We start from the raw sequence: 21,651 nt of genomic DNA on the forward strand, positions 1-21,651 counted from the left end.
ATACGTGTCGCGATATACAGGTTTCAATAAACATCGCACATTCGCGCGCATTTCTCCTATTAATAAACTCGATATTTCATTTGAAAGCGGCCAATGAGCGAAAGACTGCCGTAAAAAGCTGAAATGGCGCGATTTGAAAACAAATGTTTGAAACTCACAAAAAAATAGCTAAAATAGGGAGAAATAATAGAATAATCGGGAGCCGGGAATAACTGTCGAAAATCGGAAATCTCCCGCCTAAATCGGGAAAGTTAGCAGGTAATACATCTTATAGTCTCAAATGTATTTTACGTAATTTAATTGAATGACTGAGAATAAAAAGGAAAAAATTCCACTCGCAGTAGTTTTCGGTAAACTAAAAATGTTATATTACAAAACTATTACTCAGATTGGAAAACGTACAATTACATATTGGTTTTAACATATATTAGTCACCATATTGTAATATATAATACCAAGTACAGAAGACCTCGGTTATGACGACATCCAAGGGACCTGAAAAGTAGTGTCGTTATAAAGGAGTGTCGTTATAAAGGAGTGTCGCAGTAACCGAGATTCGAATTATCAGTCCAGTGAGGTGGAAAATGAAAAATACTGTAACATAAACTGAATTAGGCTTCATCCACGTCGCTCCCTTCAGGTTTTCGTAGCCACTTAATTTTTGAACCATTCTGTTCAAATGCAGGAACAATTTTATCCTTGCTCTTCCAAATCATTTAGACTGTGGAATTAACAGAGCCAAGCTTACGACACACGTCAGCTTTTTTAATTCCATTCTCAATTTTGTGAATCACTGTAACTTCTTCTTCTTCCAACGTTAAAAACGTTTTTAGTAGTCATACTGCGTTAAAAATTCGTGCGCTTAGAGGAAACCTCCAGTCGAAATTTACCACACACGAGGTCTGTGACAACAGGGGACAGGAAACAAGTTGCCTGGTTGCCAAATTTCAACCAAATATTTCTTAAAATACTTTGGTTCTTAGAAAATCCTATTCCGAACTAAGGTTGAAAATGACGTTATATGCGAGGTAGACTCATATAACGTTTGTCGTATTAAGCAAGGCTGAAAACCACATTTCTTATGAGGAATATGTCCGTAGCACAGAAAATATGACGTTATAGACAACTTGTCGCTGAAACCGATGTCGTTATAACAAAGTTCACCCGGCTCAATTTATCTCACTGGACTTGAAAATGCGAAGAGTCTACAAAAAGTAATCTAATTTTGGAATTTACGATAGACCTATGCACTCTTCTTTCTCTACTAATATTAATACCTTAAAAGAGCTATCATTCCTTCTAATAACCACCATCATCTTCAAGGCAAACGAGTCGACTACAGATATCTATCATTTTAATTGAATGGGTGAGATTAAAAAAGGAAACGTTTCCACCGCAACATACCCTGGTTCCTCTATTTTGAAAGTCAGATGTTTGTACTGAAATGAAATGGCGTATGGCTTTTAGTGCCGGGAGTGTCCGAGGACGTGTCCAGCCCGCCAGATGCAGGTCTTTTGATGTGACACCCTTAAGCGACTTGCGCGCCTTGACGAGGATGAAAGGATGATGAACACGACACATACAGTACACTCAGCCTCCGTGCCAGCGAAATTAACCAATGATGGTTAAAATTCCCGACCCTTCCGGGAATCGAATCCCGGACCCCTATGACCAAAGGCCAGCACGCTAACCACTTAGACCTGGAGCCGAACTGTTTATACTTACTTACCAAGAATACAACAAGAGGTTTTTATAAAGTGGTGAACATAAAAAAAATCATCATCACGTACAATGCAGAAAGAAGCCGCGCAAGGGTAAAGTATGTTGAAGTACGTTCTCAGGACAGGCGTGAACATAGAATAGGGGGAATCGTGATGGTGATCTTCTGATCACTCGGGAAGTAGCAATACTGTTGTCAAATAGACATTAAGACGTTCGCATGAAGTAGTGATCTTATACGTCATCACGGAAAGGAAGAGATGCACATGTAAAGCATGTCATAGAGAATTTCCAACAGAGGATAAGCTCAAGAACTTACGTCTACAACATTCTGAAGAGAAACTATGGAAGAACGAAATGTGCAAGGGTACGCTTTCACCAAGAAGGAATCTCAACCCTCCCTGGGAAAAAAAAAACTGTATAAGTGTCAATAATGTAACAATACGCTTTGTTGATCTCGAAAAACACAAATGCATCCGCTCGGAGGTGAGACTACAGAAGTAATATTCAGTAATATGTTCTTATGAAACAAACAAGAAATAACCAATATAATAATGCTCTTCAGGACATGTTCATCTGAAGAGTTAAACTGAGCACTGCCCCTGTATTGCAGGAGGCCATAGCCCTTAGGGGAGTTACGAGGCTATTTATTTGTTCTTTTATACTCTATAACAGGGGTTTCCAATTTGTAAGGGCTCGAGGGCCATTTTGGAAACCTTAGTCATGTTCGCGGGCCGCACTTACATAATAGGCCAATTTTCGTAAAATTCTGCAAATAGTACAAAAGCAACATTATGAAATAATACGCGTAGTTCAATTGAAAGGAGGGTTTAATCATTTTAATTCCTTAAAACATTATTTTAAAATTGCACAAAAGAGTGAAATTTGGAGCACCATTCCACAACGGTGGTTTTCGACAGACATGCTGCCCCATACGCAATCTTTATTCTCCGATGGATGTGCCCCAGTGTTTGTTCTTCGGCAGCCAAGAGCAGAATAACAGCACGCTGGTCCTGTTTGGACGCATTTGGTAATAACTTCGCCATAGTTCACGTGGCAGCATTTAACGCATGCGCCTCGGTACAACACGACTGTCACATTAACCCCTTTGCCTACATGTCCGTGCTTATATATCCGCATCAGAGTCGCGCTACGTTTCATGTCCGCTGCAGCAAAGTTCTCAACCTGAAACTATTTGATCACGGCTTATATCTTCAAAATACGCAGCTCTATTTCTGCACAACACCCTGGATACCTCGTAACGCTTTCTTGCACCCTCAACAGTGTGAGGGGTGGGACACTTTCATTTGCTGCCGTAATATTTCCCATAAGGTCATCTCTGTCATGGGGTAGTGTTGCGTAAATTAAGTCACTCTAATTTCTTCGACTTTCCCCAAACACTTACAGTATCGGCCTATCCACTAACTCGCCCCTGCTCCACTTAGTAACAAAAACAATACAACACAAATGTTTACTGATGCTTTACATCAACAAACAATCCTCGTGCACCGTGCTTTCATCACAAATAGTGAGTTGTAAAAAGAATAGTTTGCTCTAAATATGAACCTACAGAATTCTTCTTTAATACCGTCCCGCTATGCAGGTAGAGCAGAGAGGTTGCCGACATATCGCCTGTTACTTTAGGCCACCCACCATGCTGAGCTGTATGTACGTGAAAGATGAGGCATGGAAGGCAAGACGTTTCTAATTCTCAATGCATAGTAAGGCAGTAGTGTTTCACATATGAGCTTTTGGCTCTTATTTAAGTACAGTGAGTACGCCCTCAAACGGAAACATTTTGTTCACGCCTTATGCATTATTATCTAAGAATTTGTCAGTTATTCATTTAAATGATGCGTATGTGTGTGCATATCTATGTTTCGTAATATTTTGTTTTCAGGATCATGTATCGTTTTCTCATCCATATGCAGTAATCCCACCGCCTGTTTCTCGTAATAGGACAGGACACCAGATGGTGAAGGTGATGATTCAGGTTTGCCATAGGTCCCTATTTTGTGCAGAAAAATGAGTGTCCGCTAGCACTTCTGAAAAATCTTCAGTTTAGCCGAGACTCAAGTCGCACAGCCATGCGACTTGTTTCAGTGCAGGCGGCAATGAACTGCCATTAGAACTTCTTTCGTGCATCAAGCGTGGTCTGTACGAAATAATCAACATCATTATCTCACTGATGTTTCTCCTCTTCTTTCTTCCTTTCTTAATCCGTTTACCCTCCAGGGTTGTCTTTTTCCCTCGGAGTTCTAGCGCCTCAAGGGCAGTGTCCTGGAACGTGAGTCTTAGGGCCGGGGATACAAGTGGGAAAGATGACCCGTACCACGCCCAGGCGGCCTCACCTGCTATCAATCAGTACTGATCTGCATTTAGGGCAGTCGCCCAGGTGGCAGATTCCCTATCTGTTGCTTTCCTAGCCTTTTACGAAATGATTTCAAAGAAATTATAAATTTATTGAACATCTCCCTTGGTAAGTTATTCCAATCTCTAACTCCCCTTCCTATAAATGAATATTTGCCCTAGTCCTAGTACTATGCTGAACAAGGGCCTTGTGGGATAGGCAAGGAAGAGGGAAGGAAGCAGCCGTGGCCTTAAGTTAGGTACCATACCGGGATTTGCCTAGGGGAGAAACGGAAAACTACGGGAAACCACTTCGAGGATGGCAGAGGTGGAAATCAAACCCCATCTACTCATTTGACCTCCAGAGGCTGAGTGGGCCCCGTTCCAGTCCTAGTACCACGTTTCATGTTTCGTGGTAGAGCCGGGAATCGATCGCGGACCTTCGGGCATTGCAGCTGATCACACTAGCCACTACACCACAGAGGCGGACTCAATAAACACCCAGCCGGTACCTTTTCAGAAAGACCTTCTTGAGCATGTCTGCCGATCTCAAAGAGAAAGGTTTAGGGACTGATTGTATCTGATCGTGTCCTTGTTCCAGAGGCAGCCCTGAGCCAGGATGTCGCTGGGGACAGGCCTGGACTCCACCCTGAGCGAGATACGCCGCCGCCCCAGCGTCACCAAGCTGGAAGGCGTCCTCACCAACAACAACCTGCCCACTTTGGACAGCACGGACCATCGCACTGGCCGGTACGTTACTGCATTCTGTCACTAATTTTCTCCAGATCTGTGCCACCGTCTCCGCTCTAACACAGGACTACGACATTCAGTCTAATAGTGGAAGAAAAGCCAAGAATGTTCTGGCTCACAACGGAAGAACGCGAAGCGGGGAATTACGGGTCTTACATAAATTTTCCACACACGATAAATGAGCCAAGAATAACACAACGGCCAAAATATTTCTTTCGGAAATTAACTCGTGCAACCTACAGAAAGGGTTACAGTTCGCACTGTTGAATTGGCGCGCTTGGTACGCAGGACTAGACCACTGTTCCGTTATTAACAGCGTTGCACGTCGTGAATCAATCAATCAATCAATACTGATCTGCATTTAGGGCAGTCGGCCAGGTGGCAGATTCCCTATCTGTTGTTTTCCTAGCCTTTTCTTTAATGATTTCAAAGAAATTGGAAATTTATTGAACATGTCCCTTGGTAAGTTATTCCAGTCCCAAACTCCCCTTTCTACAAATGAATATTTGCAGCAATTTGTCCTCTTGAGTTCCAACTTTATATTCATATTGTGATCTTTCCTACTTTTAAAGACACCACTCAAACGTATTCGTCCATAATGTCATTCCACGCTACCTCTCCACTGACAGCTCGGAACATACCACTTAGTCAAGCAGCTCTTCTTCTGTATCCCAATTCTTCCCAGCCCAAACTTTGCAACATTTTTGTAACGCTACTCTTTTGTTGGAAATGATCCAGAACAAATCGAGCTGCTTTTCTTTGGATTTCTTCCAGTTCTTGAATCAAGTAATCCTGGTGAGGGACCCATACTCTGGAACCATACTCTAGTTGGGGTCTTACCAGGGACGTATATGCCCTCTCCTTTACATCCTTACTACAACCCCAAAATATCCTCATAACCACGTGTAGAAATCTGTACCCTTTATTTACAATCCTATTTATGTGATTACCCCATTGAAGATCTTTCCTTATATTAACACCTAGATACTTAGAGTGATCCCCAGAAGAAACCTTCACCCCCATCTACGCAGTAATTAAAACTAAGAAGAAAATGATGTAGGGGCATTAAGAGAAGTAATTGAAGCCGTGAATATATTCTTTAAAACTACTAAAGCTATTCCTTTGATTTTTTCTATGCACATATATTACAAGGTCTTCAGTGATGAACCTACAGAGGATGTGGATAGTTTCACCTACTTGGACAGTGTAGTTACCAAAGTTGGAGGAGCAGTACAGGATGTTTCTCAACGTATACAACAAGCAAATGGTGCCTTTGTTCGGCTCTATCAGGACCAAACTTCGCATTTTCCGAAGTAATGTCAAGGCTGTTCTACTATATGGGTCCGAGACCTGGAAATTGACTAAAGTCATTACCTCCAAGTTTCATACCTTTGTCAAGCGCTATTTAAGGAAAATTCTAGACATCTACTGGCCGGAAGTAATCTCCAATCATGAACTATGGAGAAGGACGGGTGAAACCGAGATGGCCATACAGATAAAGCGGCGGAAATGGAAATGGATAGGGCATACGTTGAGGAAAGGGAATGAAGCCATTGAGAGAGAGGCACCGAATTGGAACCCGCAGGGGGAGAGGAAGGCCCAAACAAACGTGGCGAAGATTTGTACACATGGAGGCAATGGAAGAAGGCAAGACCTGGAGGGAGGTGAAGAGGTTGGCTGGCAACAGGATCAGATGGATATGCTTTGTTGATGCCCTATGTTCCACAAGGAAGAACAGGAATTAAGTCAAGTAAGTCATATTACAAGGCGTATGAACGGTTTCAGAATAAAAAGATATATAAAAACTGTATTTTTGTGCAGTTTTGGAAATCATTGGATTTCGTTTTAATATTACTTTCATTAACATCTGTTTACTTGCATACAAATACATGGTAGGAGTTTAATTTTGGTGAAAACATATTCACAAAGATATCAGTAAATACATGACCCTAAGGAATGTTCAGTCTGAATCCCACTTTCTGAGGCAGCATTATCATTGTCAGAGTGTCCATAATGTTGTGGCCGCTGCTGCTCGTCAATGGATAGTGTAATATACTTCGAAATGTCTCTTGCTTTCGCTGGTTTCAACTTTAGTTCACTTGGCTAAAGTTGCCAAATTACAAACACGGTTTTCTTTAAATTAAAATGTCTGTGTCACTAGTCCACTAGTTGATGTGCTAACAGTCACATCATTGCTGCGATACTGAATAATCTCGTATGATGTGACTTTCCACAGTGTCTTTTACTTTTGCAAGGAAGGTTTTGTAATCCATAATCATGGATTGATCAACGTGAACAATGTGTATATTATTAGCACTCTTCTCCATGATGTCTATCCATTGTTGAGGAATGTACACAGTGCCCTGCTTCCACTTCTTCAACTCTTCAACTCAGTACAAGTACATACACGTTTAGAGTCAGAACAGCACTTGTTCATGCGCTTGTGATATTTTGATTATCATTACTCCAAATAGTTCACTAAACAGATATTTTGTGCTGTTCTGACTGCAAAGTGAAATCAATGTATATTCAAGATAAACTTAAATATTATAATTAAGCGGTCCGCCTATTCAATACAATATATAATTTATTAATATCTATGACATGTTTCGTCCCCTAAGGGACATCATCAGCTAATAATAAATTGATATTAATATAGCAGAAATAAATATTAAAATTGGAAAGACGCATATCTTTCACCAAGGAATACAAATCAAGTGTGCTTTTTACAACAAATTATATTTTAAGATTTTATAAGCAAAACTGGTATTTTCCAACAACATCAACAAGATAAATATGGACAGTTTGACTGTTTTAAATTTTAAATTTTAAATATTTTAAATTGTCAAAAATTTGAATGTGTCTTTCCAATTTTAATATTTATTTCTAATATATTAATATCAATTTACGAGGTTTGTCCGGAAAATACGTATAAATCCGTCGGGCTGACGTATCACGTATCGTGGAGGCGCCGCCAGGTGGCACTGCTGTTGTCGCCAATCTTCCCAACGCTCAGTTCGAATCGGAGAGCTCTGCGTGTCAGTAGCAGTGTGCGGCTGCTTGTTGAAAGTTACCCGTTTTCACCTGCCGTCGGTATGGAGCTCTCTCTGATTGAGGAACAGCGCATCAACATCAAGTTTCTTGCCAAACTAGGTAAGAATGGCCGTGAGATTTTTGAGTGTTTGCAACAAGTTTACGGAGTTTCATCACGACAATGCGCCCGCTCACACGTCGCTCGTTGTGCGTGAGTTTTTGGCCCGAAGCTCAATCACCGTGACAGACCACCCGCCTTATTCACCCGATTTAGCCCCTTGTGACTTCTTCCTGTTCCCTAAATGCAAAATGGTGCTTCGGGGGCGGCACTTGGGTGATGTGGAAGCCATCAAGGGAGAAACGACACGGCAACTGAACAGCATCACAACTGAAGACTTTCAACAATGTTATCAACAGTGGAAACGGCGTTGGCAGAAGTGCATCTTGTCTCAGGGAGAGTACTTTGAAGGAGACCATATTGTAATACCTGAATAATTGTCAAATAAAGTTATTATTCAACTTTTATACGTATTTTCCGGACAAACCTCGTATTTTAGCTGATGATGTCCCTTAGGAGACGGAACATGTCCTAGATATTAATAAATTATATATTGTATTGAATAGGCGGACCGCTTAATTATAATATTTAAGTTTATCTTGAATATACATTCATTGATTATGTCAATACGGGATTAGTATTACTTGAAATGAAGCTGTTAAAGCTGATCACTTGTAATGCAAAGTGAAAGCTTACGACGAGACGATTCCAACGATACCCATAACTCATATAGCGTCAAAATGTGGACTTGTGCTGTTTTGGAATTCATAGCCTCAATTTAATTCCGACATTGATTGTGGGTCAATAAGGGGAATAGAATAAGATTGCTATAGTGAAAATAAAGGTTAATCAGTATAACAACGGACGTTACACACGAAAACAAGTTACTCCTTACAGCTTCCGCAACAATGATGCTCGTGGTTGAAATGTTGAAAGCACAAAGCGGTTCTACACCAACCACACCTATTTTTCTTCCAACCCAAAAATAACTTTGTTTATGTTGATTACCATTATACAAACAACCACTAGCCCCATACAATGACTATAAGCGTATGTCAGCCTGGTCTCAAATCAGCTGTTGGACAGTGCGATAGAGGTGTAACAAACAGTTATTTTTGTGTAACTGCTCCATCTGTTACTGCTACAATAAAGTAACTGTGAAAAGTAACAGTTAAAAATAACGTCCAACGTTACTCACCTTTTATTGATCACGGCTTCAAGCTTGTCTGTGTTGCGAAGTCCCATTCATTCACTCGCACATGCGCGCACGCATCACTACACTATTGAAAGTCGGTGCAGCAAAACACGCATACCTATTTGCTATAAAGTTAACGAGAGGCAGACAACGGATGAAATGAGAAGACAACATAGCGTCTGTTGTGAAATCTAGAGGAGTGAGTTTGACAATGCCCCGATCAAGGATAGAAGATAAGAATACATGATTATCTGCCTGCCAAACCTCGACACAAACCGGTACAAGAGAATCGATTAAGTAATGTTATGTTTTCTTTAATATCAGTATGGAAAGTTAGCATACTAATTTATTTTTGGTACAAGAAAAATTATACCGGTGAAACTTATAATAATATTATAATGTAGGTAGCCCTGCGCGATGTCTGAGTCAGCGATTACCCCTGAGCAGTTGAATATGTTGTAACAGTTTACACTTCAGTTACCAGATGACGCAGCAACTTAAAGCAATCTCCTACGAAAGTGCTCTCACGTGGAAGACATGCGTACTGTCTGAACTCTGAAGATCACATTCTGTGTCTGTAAGCTGCTACTAGTGACAGTTCTCACTTCCCAGTCATTGTTTTCACTAGTACGTTATTCTGTTGTCGTTACTCGGTAACCTGTTATTTTTGTCCTCGTTACATTTGTAACAGTGACAGGCATGTAACTGTGACAAAGTAACTGCTAATTTATTTTTCAGCCATTTCTACAGTGCGAGTTGCGGGTAGCGTTTGGATCCTGCGTAGCCGAGCGCGATAATTCAAGCATACGAATTTTAACGCTTTCTGTAGGTCGCACGAGTTAATTTCCGAAAGAAGTATTTAGGTCATTATGTTATTCTTGCCTCATTTAATGTGTGTGCAAACTTTACGTAAGATCGACAATTCCCCGGTACGCGCCCTTCCCTTGTCTGAAGTAATGCAGTCCGCCAACGTTTAATGCAATGTTACCATCCTGTGATAAGTTACTGCAAAATAAAGACATGTTATAATGAATTCACAAATAATGAAGTTAAAATTATTATTATGACATCGTCTCCTCACAGATGTCTTGTTGACGGAAACAGTCTACCTTCCTCTGTTTTGCGAAGTTTAACATTCTGTAACACAGTCGGTTCATTGTCGACACCTTAAAGCAACACTGGTAATATATAAAACACACCTCCACTGGGTACCGTGCTTGCATCTTGTCAAGTTACCAGGACCTTTGGCAACCAACTGAAACGTTGTATAGAGCGGGATTCGTGAGTAACTGTTCAAACTTTGTGGATGTAACGTAGAAGTAAAACTAATAGAGCTCTACTTCAGAGCTGACCTACGTTGCTAGGACAGTATACCCTCATAGATCTCATGGCGACTATGGGACAGGAAAGAGCCAGGAGAGGGAAGGCCGTGGCCTTAATTAAAGTTCAGCCCTAGCATTTGCCTGGTGTGAAAATGGGAAACCACGGAAAACCATCTTTAGGGCTGCCGACAGTGGGATCTCCCGGATGCGAGGTCACAGCTGCGTCCCCTAACCGCACGGCTAACTCGCCCGGTAGTATAGCCTTCAGTCGCACCATGTTCGTCTATATAGCGATTCAAAATTGCCAGAATTAAGAACAAACTTCATCTTCGTGTGGTCTGCGAAAGAGAATTCTTCATCATCATCATCATCATCTGTTTACCCTCCAGGGTCGGCTTTTGCCTCAGACACAGCGAGGGATCCCACCTCTACCGCCTCAAGGGCAGTGTCCTGGAGCTTCAGACTCTTGGTCGGGGATACAACTGGGGAGTATGACCAGTAACTCGCCCAGGCGGCCTCACCTGCTATGCTGAACAGGGACCTTGTGGAGGGATGGGAAGATTGGAAGGGATAGGCAAGAAAGAGGGAAGGAAGCGGCCGTGGCCTTATGTTAGGTACCATCCCGGCATTCGCCTGGAGGAGAAGTGGGAAACCACTTCCAGGATGGCTGAGGTGGGAATCGAACCCACCTCTACTCAGTTGACCTCCCGAGGCTAAGTGGACCCCGTTCCAGCCCTCATACCACCTTTCAAATTTCGTGGCAGAGCCGGGAATCGAACCCGGGCCTCCGGGGGTGGCAGCTAATCACGCTAACCACTACACCACAGAGACGGACTTGTTTAGATTTACTGGATCGAATTCCACTTTGGTGGAATGCATTTACAGGGAGTTTACAATAGGTACAGTGCCTTATTTAAATGTGTGATCCCTAAAATGAATAAACACTGGGGGAATTTATTTTGTTCGTGTTTCATAACTCAGAAATAAACCATTTTCAACAAGGGAAGTTGAATATAGGCTAACATTTCTGTCTCTACATCACACAGTGCCTCTGTGGATCCGTGATAGAGTGTCGGCCTCCGGATCCCAAGATAGCGGGTTCAAACCCGGCAGAGGTAGTCGGATTTTTGAAGGGCGGAAAGAAGTCCATTCGACACTCCATGTCGTACGATGTCGGCATGTAAAAGATCTCTGGTGATACATTTGGTATTTCATCATCATCATCATCTGTTTACCCTCCAGGGTCGGTTTTTCCCTCAGACACAGCGAGGGATCCCACCTCTACCGCCTCAAGGGCAGTGTCCTGGAGCTTCAGACTCTTGGTCGGGGATACAACTGGGGAGAATGACCAGTACCTCGCCCAGGCGGCCTCACCTGCTATGCTGAACAGGGGCCTTGTGGAGGGATGGGAAGATTGGAAGGGATAGACAAGGAAGAGGGAAGGAAGCGGCCTTGGCCTTGTTAGGTACCATCCCGGCATTCGCCTGGAGGAGAAGTGGGAAACCACGGAAAACCACTTCCAGGATGGCTGAGGTGGGAATCGAACCCACCTCTACTCAGTTGACCTCCCGAGGCTGAGTGGACCCCGTTCCAGCCCTCGTACCACTTTTTTCAAATTTCGTGGCAGAGCCGGGAATCGAACCCGGGCCTCCGGGGGTGGCAGCTAATCATGCTAACATTTGGTATTTACCCGACAAAATTCATTAAATCTCAGCCATAGACGCCCAAGAGAGATCCGGTTTACTCTGTCTGCCATCTAGCGGACCTAGAGTAAAACGGAACGTCGAAATTGACGAGCAGACAGCCAGATGGCGTCAAATCGAAATGTCTGCACACGGTAGCTGAGGCCATACGATTATTATTATTATTATTATTATTATTATTATTATTATTATTATTATTATTATTATTATTACAGTGACTTACAAATCTCCCTGTAGAGCTGTAGTATATTTGTTAATGTTAATGTTATTTGCTTTACGTCCCACTAACTACTTTTACGGTTTTCGGAGACGCCGAGGTGCCGGAATTTAGTCCCGTGCCTGTAAATCTACCGACAAGAGGCTTACGTACTTGAGCACCTTCAAATACCACCGGACTGAGCCAGGATCGAACCTTCCACGTTGGGGTCAGAAGGCCAGCACCTCAACCGTCTAGCCACTCAGCCCGGCGTGGTATATTTGAATAAACCATATTCAGAGTAGTGAGTGCAGATTGTTTACACTCACGCCATTATCCAACTACTCTGAATGGCCTGCTGATGACTGTAAAATCCTTTAAAAATATTCCAATATACCCATAACACCGATACGAAGCAAATATCTACACCGATCAAAATTCCTTAGACGTCTGCGGTAAAAGTCCCATCTCGTGGTAAAGTCATTGTATGCACCGGAATAGTCAACATGTTTCATGCACTTCGCCGAAAGGAAATATTTTTCACAAAACAGTTCAAATATCGCTGCCATTATTCTGTTATTATTCCTCGTTTTCTCGATATCGCTGCGAAAGTTGACAGAATTCGTGAATGAACGTGGTTTGAACTCAAGCCGATAGATGGAACTGTACACGTTAAAATGGCGGATCATTTTGCTGAACATAATATATTTAAACAAGTAATAAAAGATCGTTGTCGGTCTCTGTGGTGTAGTGGTAAGTGTGATTAGCTGCTCCCCCACCCCGGAGGCCCGGATTCGATTCCCGCGTCTGCCACGAAATTTGAAAGGTGGTATGATGGCTGGAACGGGGTCCACTCAGCCTCGGGAGGTCAACTGAGCAGAGGAGGGTTCAATTCCCACTTCAGCCATCCTCGAAGTGGTTTTCGGTGGTTTCCCACTTCTCCTCCAGGCAAATGCAAGGATGATACCTAAATTAAGTGCACAGCCACTTCCTTCCCACTTCCTTGTCTATCCCTTCCAATCTTTCTCGTCCCTCCATAAGGCCCCTGTTCAGCGTAGCAGGTGAGGCCGCCTGGGCGAGGTAGTGGTCCTTCTTTCTAGTTGTATCCCCGACCGAAAATCTCACTCTCCATGACACTGTCCATGAGGCGGTAGAGGTGGGATCTCTCACTGAGTCCGAGAGAATAACCAAACTGGAGGGCAAACGGATTAAGAAAGAAAGGAAAAGAAAGAAAGAAAGAAAGAAAGAAAGAAAGAAAGAAAGAAAGAAAACAGAGTCCGAGAGAATAACCAACCCTGGAGGCAAACGGATTAAGAAAGAAAGAAAGAAAGAAAGAAAGAAAGAAAGAAAACAAGCCGTTATTAGATTTTTTCTTTTTCCTTGTAAAGGGAATATAACAAGCTATAACTGCTCCTAATTTCACATGTTTAAACGATCTGTTTTCTCGGTTCTGCTGTGAATGACAGGCTCTGTTTAGAAATTTGATAAGAAGTTCGGGTTCACCTGATGAAGGTGGAAGTTCGTAAGTGGCTCAGATTGTCAGATGTTAATACTTGATTGGAACTTTTTTAGGTTAAGGAAAGTGCATTATTTCTGTGGCTGCAATCGCAGCTTCACCCCCGAGTTTCAGTTATAACCGATTTCATCTCCGGAACAATAGGAAGTGTCCAATTAGCGAGCACATTGATGTGATGTGATAACTAATTGTATCGGAGGACAAACGCATTACATTAGCATTTACTGCTCTCTGCAGTGTCGACCACTGGTGGTAGTTGTTATCAACGAAAACCGCAGGACCTCCCTCCGTGGATCACTGGTAGAGTGTCGGCTCCCGACCCCAAGTCACGGGTTCAAATCCATCAAATCTAGTCGGATTTTTAAAGAGCGGAAAGAAGTCCATTGGATATTCTATGTCTGAAAAAAGATCTGTTGATCCCTTTGGTGTTAACTCAGTCACAGATCATCGGGTTTCCTCTGCTATCTGGTAGTAAAACAGAACGTCCAAATTGACCAGCAGGAAGTCTAAATGGTGCCAAATTAAAATATCTGTTGAGACATTATTAATAATATTATATAGAATATGTATCCTTTATCCTATGATAATAAAATAGTCACGTAATGCTTAGCCTGTCGTTCTGCCCTAAACATTATGCATTCCGGTGCCGTTCGAGCTTGTCATTGCGTTCTGAAAGTCTCTGACAGGTCAGCCAATCAATCACTACTGATCTGCATTAGGCCGGCTCCCAGGTGGCAGATTCCCTATCCGTTGTTTTCCTAGCCTTTTCTTAAATGATTGCAAAGAAATTGGAAATTTATTGAACATTGGTAAGTTATTCCAATCCCTAACTCCCCTTCCTACAAATGGCATATTTGCCTCAATTTTCCTCTTGAATTCCAACTTTATCTTCATATTGTAATCGTTCCTACATTTAAAGACACCACTCAAGCTTATTCGTCTACTGATGCCATTCCACGCCATCTCTCCACTGACAGCTCGAAACATACCACTTAGTCGAGCAGCTCGTCTCCTTTCTCCCAAGTCTTCCCAGCCCAAACTTTGCAACATTTTTGTAACGCTACTCTTTTGTCGGAAATTACCCAGAACAAACTTAAGAACTCTTAACTAAGAGTGGATCTTCTTTTGCAGAAACAGTATTAACAATTTCGGACCAGAATATTTTCTATGATTAGATTCTTTTTCATATGACCTCTTGAATTCACAGAAAATGACTGTAATTTGAAAAGCATGTGTTAATATTTACGACATATCCATCTTCGTATACAAGTTGCGCTGAGTGGTAGCTTTGCCCATCTTTTAACATGCTGTTCACAAAGTGTGTTATACCAAAATGGGTATCTCTTCTTTAATATTACTCATAAACCTAAAATATTGTAATTATTTTCTCCAGTTCTTGTTCAGCATTTTCTGCAAGCTGTTGTTTATTTATTCTTCACATTTCAGTAACTCTTGGTATATGGCACTAATTTCTAAAATTAGAACCAAAGATGTTCACGAATACACACAATAGTTTTAAAAAATTGAGGCAGTCCATTCCAAAATTGGCTATATGCAAAATTTTGCGATATTGAGATATTGGTCCCACTGGATTGTACGTTTTTCTTTGCACCATTCTGAACTACATCTTCGTTCCAAAAGTCAGAATTTACGAATGAAAACTGAGTGTCATTCCAAAATTTGCTATATTAAGTGGTCCTGTTATGTCAAAACTATCTATTTGCACTTAAAAGGAGTTAACCAATGAGATAATTATTATGTAGGTCACATAACCTGTTGTTTCCACCTTCCCAAAATTCGCTACATCCAACCACCAATAAGATGGTCCGATGTGTGATTATGTGAGCGGGCGTATAACAATGTACCTCAATACTTATTGAAGTTACACTCGTTCTGCTGTGGGAACTAAAATACTAGTGAGTGGGGAACCATACTATTACATGGATATTGGAATGCCTAGGTCTGTAGCCAAGAAAGCTAAACGCCTGGCTGACCTGAGCGCTGCTCCAGTACCGAGAGGAGTGAGCGTGAATCCTGTAAAGCTTAGGGATATCAACAAACTACTGACAGCACATTTTGGACAATCTTGTAGAACAGCTCAAGGCGTAGCCGTGTACAGACAACTATTATTCGCACACTTTTTAGTGATTGGCTTTTGTACAGGGGTGAGGAGTAAGGAGGGAGCTCTCCCGGTTCCGGTAATACTGCCAACTGAATGGAAATGAAATCGGAAAATATGATCGATCAATATGAATTTTCTAAACTCTTATTATCTTAAACCAACAACTGTGTCACACACACATTATATAACATCTCTCAATGCGAATCTTGTTCCTATCATGAATTCTATAGTTTGGCTTTGCTGTGTAAAGAACAACAGTACTAGTACGTAAAGTGTACGCCAGATGTCGCACAGCGATGCATAAGCAATTCACAGTTTGTGTTTCAAAGGTTGCCAATACGAATCTCGAAGATAACCGAGGTCGACAGATTCAGCACTAGGGTGTCCATATATCAGTAAAAGGTGCGTGAACTATACTTGATGGTGTGAATGGCACAGCTAAACAAGATAATGAGTCACCAGAATTATTAGAAGCGGGAAAATTCCAGTGGAGCTGCAGATACCATGTGCAGTAGGATTTATTGTAACAACGAGCTTCCAGACTGGAATGTCTAAAATTATAGTGTTCTGTGAAAACTTGTGAGTGAATTTTAAGCCTTTATTCAATAAACACTAACTCAATGGTACAATATGATTACACTACCCAGCATGATTTTTGCGGCAAAGCATCTGATACGTGATTTTAACTAAATAAGGTCTCCTGATTTCAGAAATGTCATTGGTTCTATTGTATCACATCTAGTTTTCGTGTTATTTGCCATTTACTTTCTGAAAATGTGTCATTGCGGCACAGTGCTGCTTTGTGATAACAGCGAATCTGCTGTTTGTGGATTCCTACAAGAGGAGCTTAAAGGCTGTACTACTTCATAACGGCAACCTTCTAGCTTCGATTCCTGTGGCAAATTCGGTTTCACTAAAAGAAAATTACAATATATCACAATGCAAACTGTTTTAGATAAAATCAAGTATCATGAGCACCGGTGGGATGTGTGTAGTGACTTGAAGGGGTGTGGTATTGTATTGAGACAACAAGCAGGCTTGTTATTTATGTGAATGAGACAGCACCTTCCTACACCTGTCTACACCTTCCTGGACCAAGAGACAAGTTTTGACACTTGGTGTGAAAAATGTTACAAATGTTACAAATGCTTCATTAGTTGACCCACAAAAAATTATTTTGCCACTGCTACACATCAAACTGGGGAATCATGAAGCAGTTCGTTAAGGCCTTGGACAAAATTAGCCCCTGTTTCAAGTACATTGCAAACAAATTTCCACATTTTTCTGATGCAAAAGTCAAGGAAGGCATTTTTAATGGACCACAAATTAGAAAGCTTCTGAAAGACAGAAACTTTGAACAGACGATGAATGCCATGGAACATGATGCATGGAATTCAATAAGAGACGCCATAATGAAGTTCCTAGGAAATGTAAAGGATGAACAATACGAAACAATAGTGAAAACGATGTTGGATGATATGAACGAGTTGCGTAGAATGAGTCTGAAACTGCACTTCCTTCATTCTCATCTCGATCAATTTCCGGAAAATCTTGGGGCTGTTAATGAAGAGATGGGAGAGGGGTTCCGTCAGGACATCAAGGAGGCAGAAAGAAGATACCAGGGGAGGTGGGATGAACCAATGATGGTCGACTACTGTTGGTGTTTGAAAAGAGAAGACAAACTTGATGCAGACACACGCTGGGGAGCCAAGCGTTCATTCCAAGCGGACATCTAGGACTGTTAATTTTGTTCACGTTTATGAATTCATAAAGATACTGAATAAAAGTAACATTGTTTGCTTGTAAATCACGTTTAATTGTCAAAATAAAATGCTTTCATTGCCTCAGAGTTGTTTGTTTGTGTTTTTGTGTAAATCAGTATTATATTACGATAAATGCTAAATATTTCATTGTAATTTTATACTCAATAATCATTCATTGTACTGTATATAATAATTCAAGACATTATTCAACTATTTCATACAAAGAAATATAAATATTTCCAAAATTATCAACATTTTTCAGTACTTTTTAAATGCAATATTCAGGTCTATCTCTTATTTTGATATACCTATTGCGAGAAAACGTGACGTGATACGTAGAAACGGACAACGAATTCGTGTTCAGCGATCCAAAATTAGTTAATATCACCTATCACACCTCTTGCCGCAAGAAAAAAGTTTGAAAATGCTGGGTTGTGTTATTTGAATAATTGAATAATTGAATAATAAACTTTTCCAACCTCCCTTCTTATAACCGTTTGTTACAATTCCTGTGCTATTTCTAAACTTTCTATCTGACAAGTGATTAAACTAAACGCAGCAGAAACATGAATTTCAAAGGCCAAATTGAGAAACTCGAGCGAAAAGAAAGGAAATTTTTTAAAAATCATAGGATTGAAATTTCAGGATAACTAGAACATCGTTGGACGAAGTGTATAAGCCTAAAAGGAGACTATGTCGAAAAATTAAAAAAAAAAGGTTTACCCGAAACACGTAAGTAGTTTTTATTTTTGCACGGACTTTTCAAATGCCCCTCGTAGATACGATGTACAGGATTTCAACTGTCAATGAGACTGTACCCCTTGCTCCCCCCACCCCAAAGAGATAAAAAAAAATCTGGATTGTCACCATTCATCTCAGTGACCCAGAAAACTAGATTCATCACTGTTTTCGATTATTTTTATATCTCACTCCCCCTCACCCACACCCCCAAAGGGGGCTGAACAGGAACTTTAAAAAATTCGGAGTTTCACTATTCATTTCAGCTACCACGAAAACTATGGATTCGATAATATTCTAGATTATTTTTATGCCACCCCCCCTCGCCACCTGCCCATAAGGGTGCTAGGGGTGACTTACCCCCACGCGGTTTGTCTCCTGATACTAACTGATAAGTGTACCAAGTTTAGTGATCTTGCTCCAGTGGTTTAGAAGTAGATATGTCATTTACACACCCACACACACACGCACGCACACACATACATCCATTTTTATATATAGTAAGAAGAAGAAAAGATTTTTATATATAGTTTTTTGATTATTTTTATATCTCACCCCCTTCGCCCCCCACTTGGACTTGAAAAAAATTCGAGTATTACTATTTATCTCAGAGACCCTGAAATCTATGGATTTGAAACTGTTTTTAATTATTTCTATACCTCGCCCCCCGTTCGCTCCCCACCTAAAAGGGACTGAACTTGGACTTTAAAAAATCCTGGAGTATTACTTTTCAACTCAGCGACCCTGAAAACTATGCATTCGACACTATTCTCGATTATTTTTATAACTACCCCCTTGATCCCCCTCCCTTAAGGGCGCTAGGGATGCCTTACCCCCACAGTGTTCGTCTCCCGATAGTAAGTAATATGTGCACCAAGTTTGGTTGAAATTGACCCAGTGGTTTAGGAGGAGATGTGTCATTTACACACACACACACATACAACCATTTTTATATATAGTAAGATTTTTATACTTCACCCCCTTTCCATACCCGCCCAAAGGAGTCCTATGAGTGCCTTACACAACAGTATATTTTTTCCAGATATTAAGTCTTATTTGTACCACTTTTGGTTGGCAGCTATGCCCAGACTTACATACATAATCTCGCTGCTCTAGAATCCTGGAGCTGACGTTGCCATGGTTACGGCAGTTCATTTCTTTTATCCGATTCCTAGAGCAGGGGTAGTGTGGCCAATATCTCCGTAACGGTTAGTTTTAGGGCCTTAAAACATGGTTTTCGGGCCCGTAGGGCTTACCGAGTTTTGTTCTTTGCGTCAAGAGGATTAAATTGAGCTTTGGCTCGTCCTTATACGACAAATTCAATATTTTGCCTATATTAGCCTATTATTTTTATATCTCTCCCCCGTGCTCCCCACCTCGAATTGTTTTGAAAATAAAATACAGCCCATGTTACTCACTGGCAATGTATTTTTCTATAGGTGAAGAATTTTTTAAAATCGGTTCAGTAGTTTTTGAGTCTATCCGTTACAAACAAACATACAAATATTTCCTCTTTATAATATTAGTATAGGTATACATAAAAAATGAAACACTCTACAGGAAAATTGAAAACACTCTCAGATACTATGCAAAAAAAGAAGAATACGTTTTTAGAGTCATGTTTTTCCAAAACTGCCTATGTACTTAATTAATCATTGAATAACTTTAAAATTACAAAATCCTTATGTGTGATATCTTTCTGAAATAATTCTAAATTAGCAGAAGATTTTTTAAATATAAAAATTCTCCTATATCTGAAATGGTTTCAAAACCAGACGTTTTCCTCAGTTTCCTGAAAAATGTACGAAATACCATATAGCCAGTTTGCGAATTCATGCAAAATATCAGAAAGAAATACATATTATAATGGAATTTCAGGAAACTGAGGAAAACGTCTGGTTTTGAAACCATTTCAGATATAGGAGAATTTTTATATTTAAAAAATCTTCTGCTAATTTAGAATTATTTCAGAAAGATATCACACATAAGGATTTTGTAATTTCTATACTTGGAATGCTTTCGTATAAATATGAAAATAATACTTCTGCTAATAACAGTTTTTGAAAGTTGCAAAATTAAAATGAAGGTATTTATGACGATTATTAAACATCGTCGTTGCCGGGTCAAAACCTCCTATGTGATAATATTTTTGGAGATATACTGACCCGCAGCACATACATGATGAAGAGCGAGAATGCCTTGACAATGTTCACACACTATTGCACCTTATATGACAGAACCTTACCGGCCAAAGTTCTAAGCTAAAATATTTCACATATGTCCCGGCAGCGACGATATACCCATTGCTGTACAATTTGGCTCGCCTACTGTACCGCCGTACTTCACACACATCAGCCACTCTGCTTCATCTGTGCAGCGGGACGGTCTATAGTAAGGGTGAAAGAAACAGCGCAATTTCGTTACTGTGCAATAGTAAGTTCAGAACATCCATCCTCACTATTATGGCTCTTAACGCTTTCGCCCTGTTACCACACTGCTCCCAACCGAGCCTTCCCTTCCAATATGAACCGCTCGTTAGAACAAAGCAGGGAGTTGTGTATGTGAAGCACGCGGTACAGCACAAGAGTCAGATGTCTCCGAGGTTTAGGATTTCGTTTGGTTCCAGTTCGTGCCGTACCAGCAGCCTGGCACTGCCTGGTTCTAATGAGAAAGCTCTGTTGGACCTGTTGGTGAGGGAGCAGCCCCTCTTACAGCCAGTAAACGCCTCGCCGTTTCCAAGGAGACACTCGGCCCACTCCTGTCCTCCAGAGCGAGCCTCAATGGTGAGTTATCACCTTACATAGCACAGCAGTGAACTTCCCCTACATATGACCGTGTTGTAAATAGACCTGGAATGCGCGTGTGTAGTGCAGAAGGCGTGACGAACATCGTAGAGGCATGATTTTTTCGCATTAATTTATTTACGATTTCGCGTTGTTTCGCGAAAAAGGCCTTAAACCATCGCTTGAATTTCGCTGTAATTATTTTCTAAAATTATTTTTTCAAAAGTATTATTCATCTGATTAGTAAATTATTTATGTGGAAGATATATGAATACTGTAGAAACAATATTGATAATAAATTATTCCTTATATAATCTTGATAAGATGAAATTCTGAAATTCTTCAGAAGAAAATCTCGACTGTTCACAAGGAAACTTCTCCAACAATGAAATTTGAATTTAGAC

At 40.8% G+C, this 21,651-nt stretch overlaps 1 protein-coding gene across 1 annotated transcript in view; it reads left to right on the forward strand.

Annotated features, from left to right (window-relative positions):
* Window positions 1–21,651, forward strand: part of Corin (corin serine peptidase) — a 241,111-nt gene that overhangs the window by 117,825 nt on the left and 101,635 nt on the right. The window contains exons 2-3 of the mRNA XM_067155129.2: window positions 4,670–4,818; window positions 21,091–21,247. Of these exons, the coding sequence (XP_067011230.2) occupies window positions 4,688–4,818; window positions 21,091–21,247 (288 nt within the window). The 5' untranslated portion in view covers window positions 4,670–4,687. The remainder of the gene's footprint in view (window positions 1–4,669; window positions 4,819–21,090; window positions 21,248–21,651) is intronic.

Source organism: Anabrus simplex, chromosome 10, assembly GCF_040414725.1.
Source record: "Anabrus simplex isolate iqAnaSimp1 chromosome 10, ASM4041472v1, whole genome shotgun sequence".
Classification (NCBI taxonomy): domain Eukaryota; kingdom Metazoa; phylum Arthropoda; class Insecta; order Orthoptera; family Tettigoniidae; genus Anabrus; species Anabrus simplex.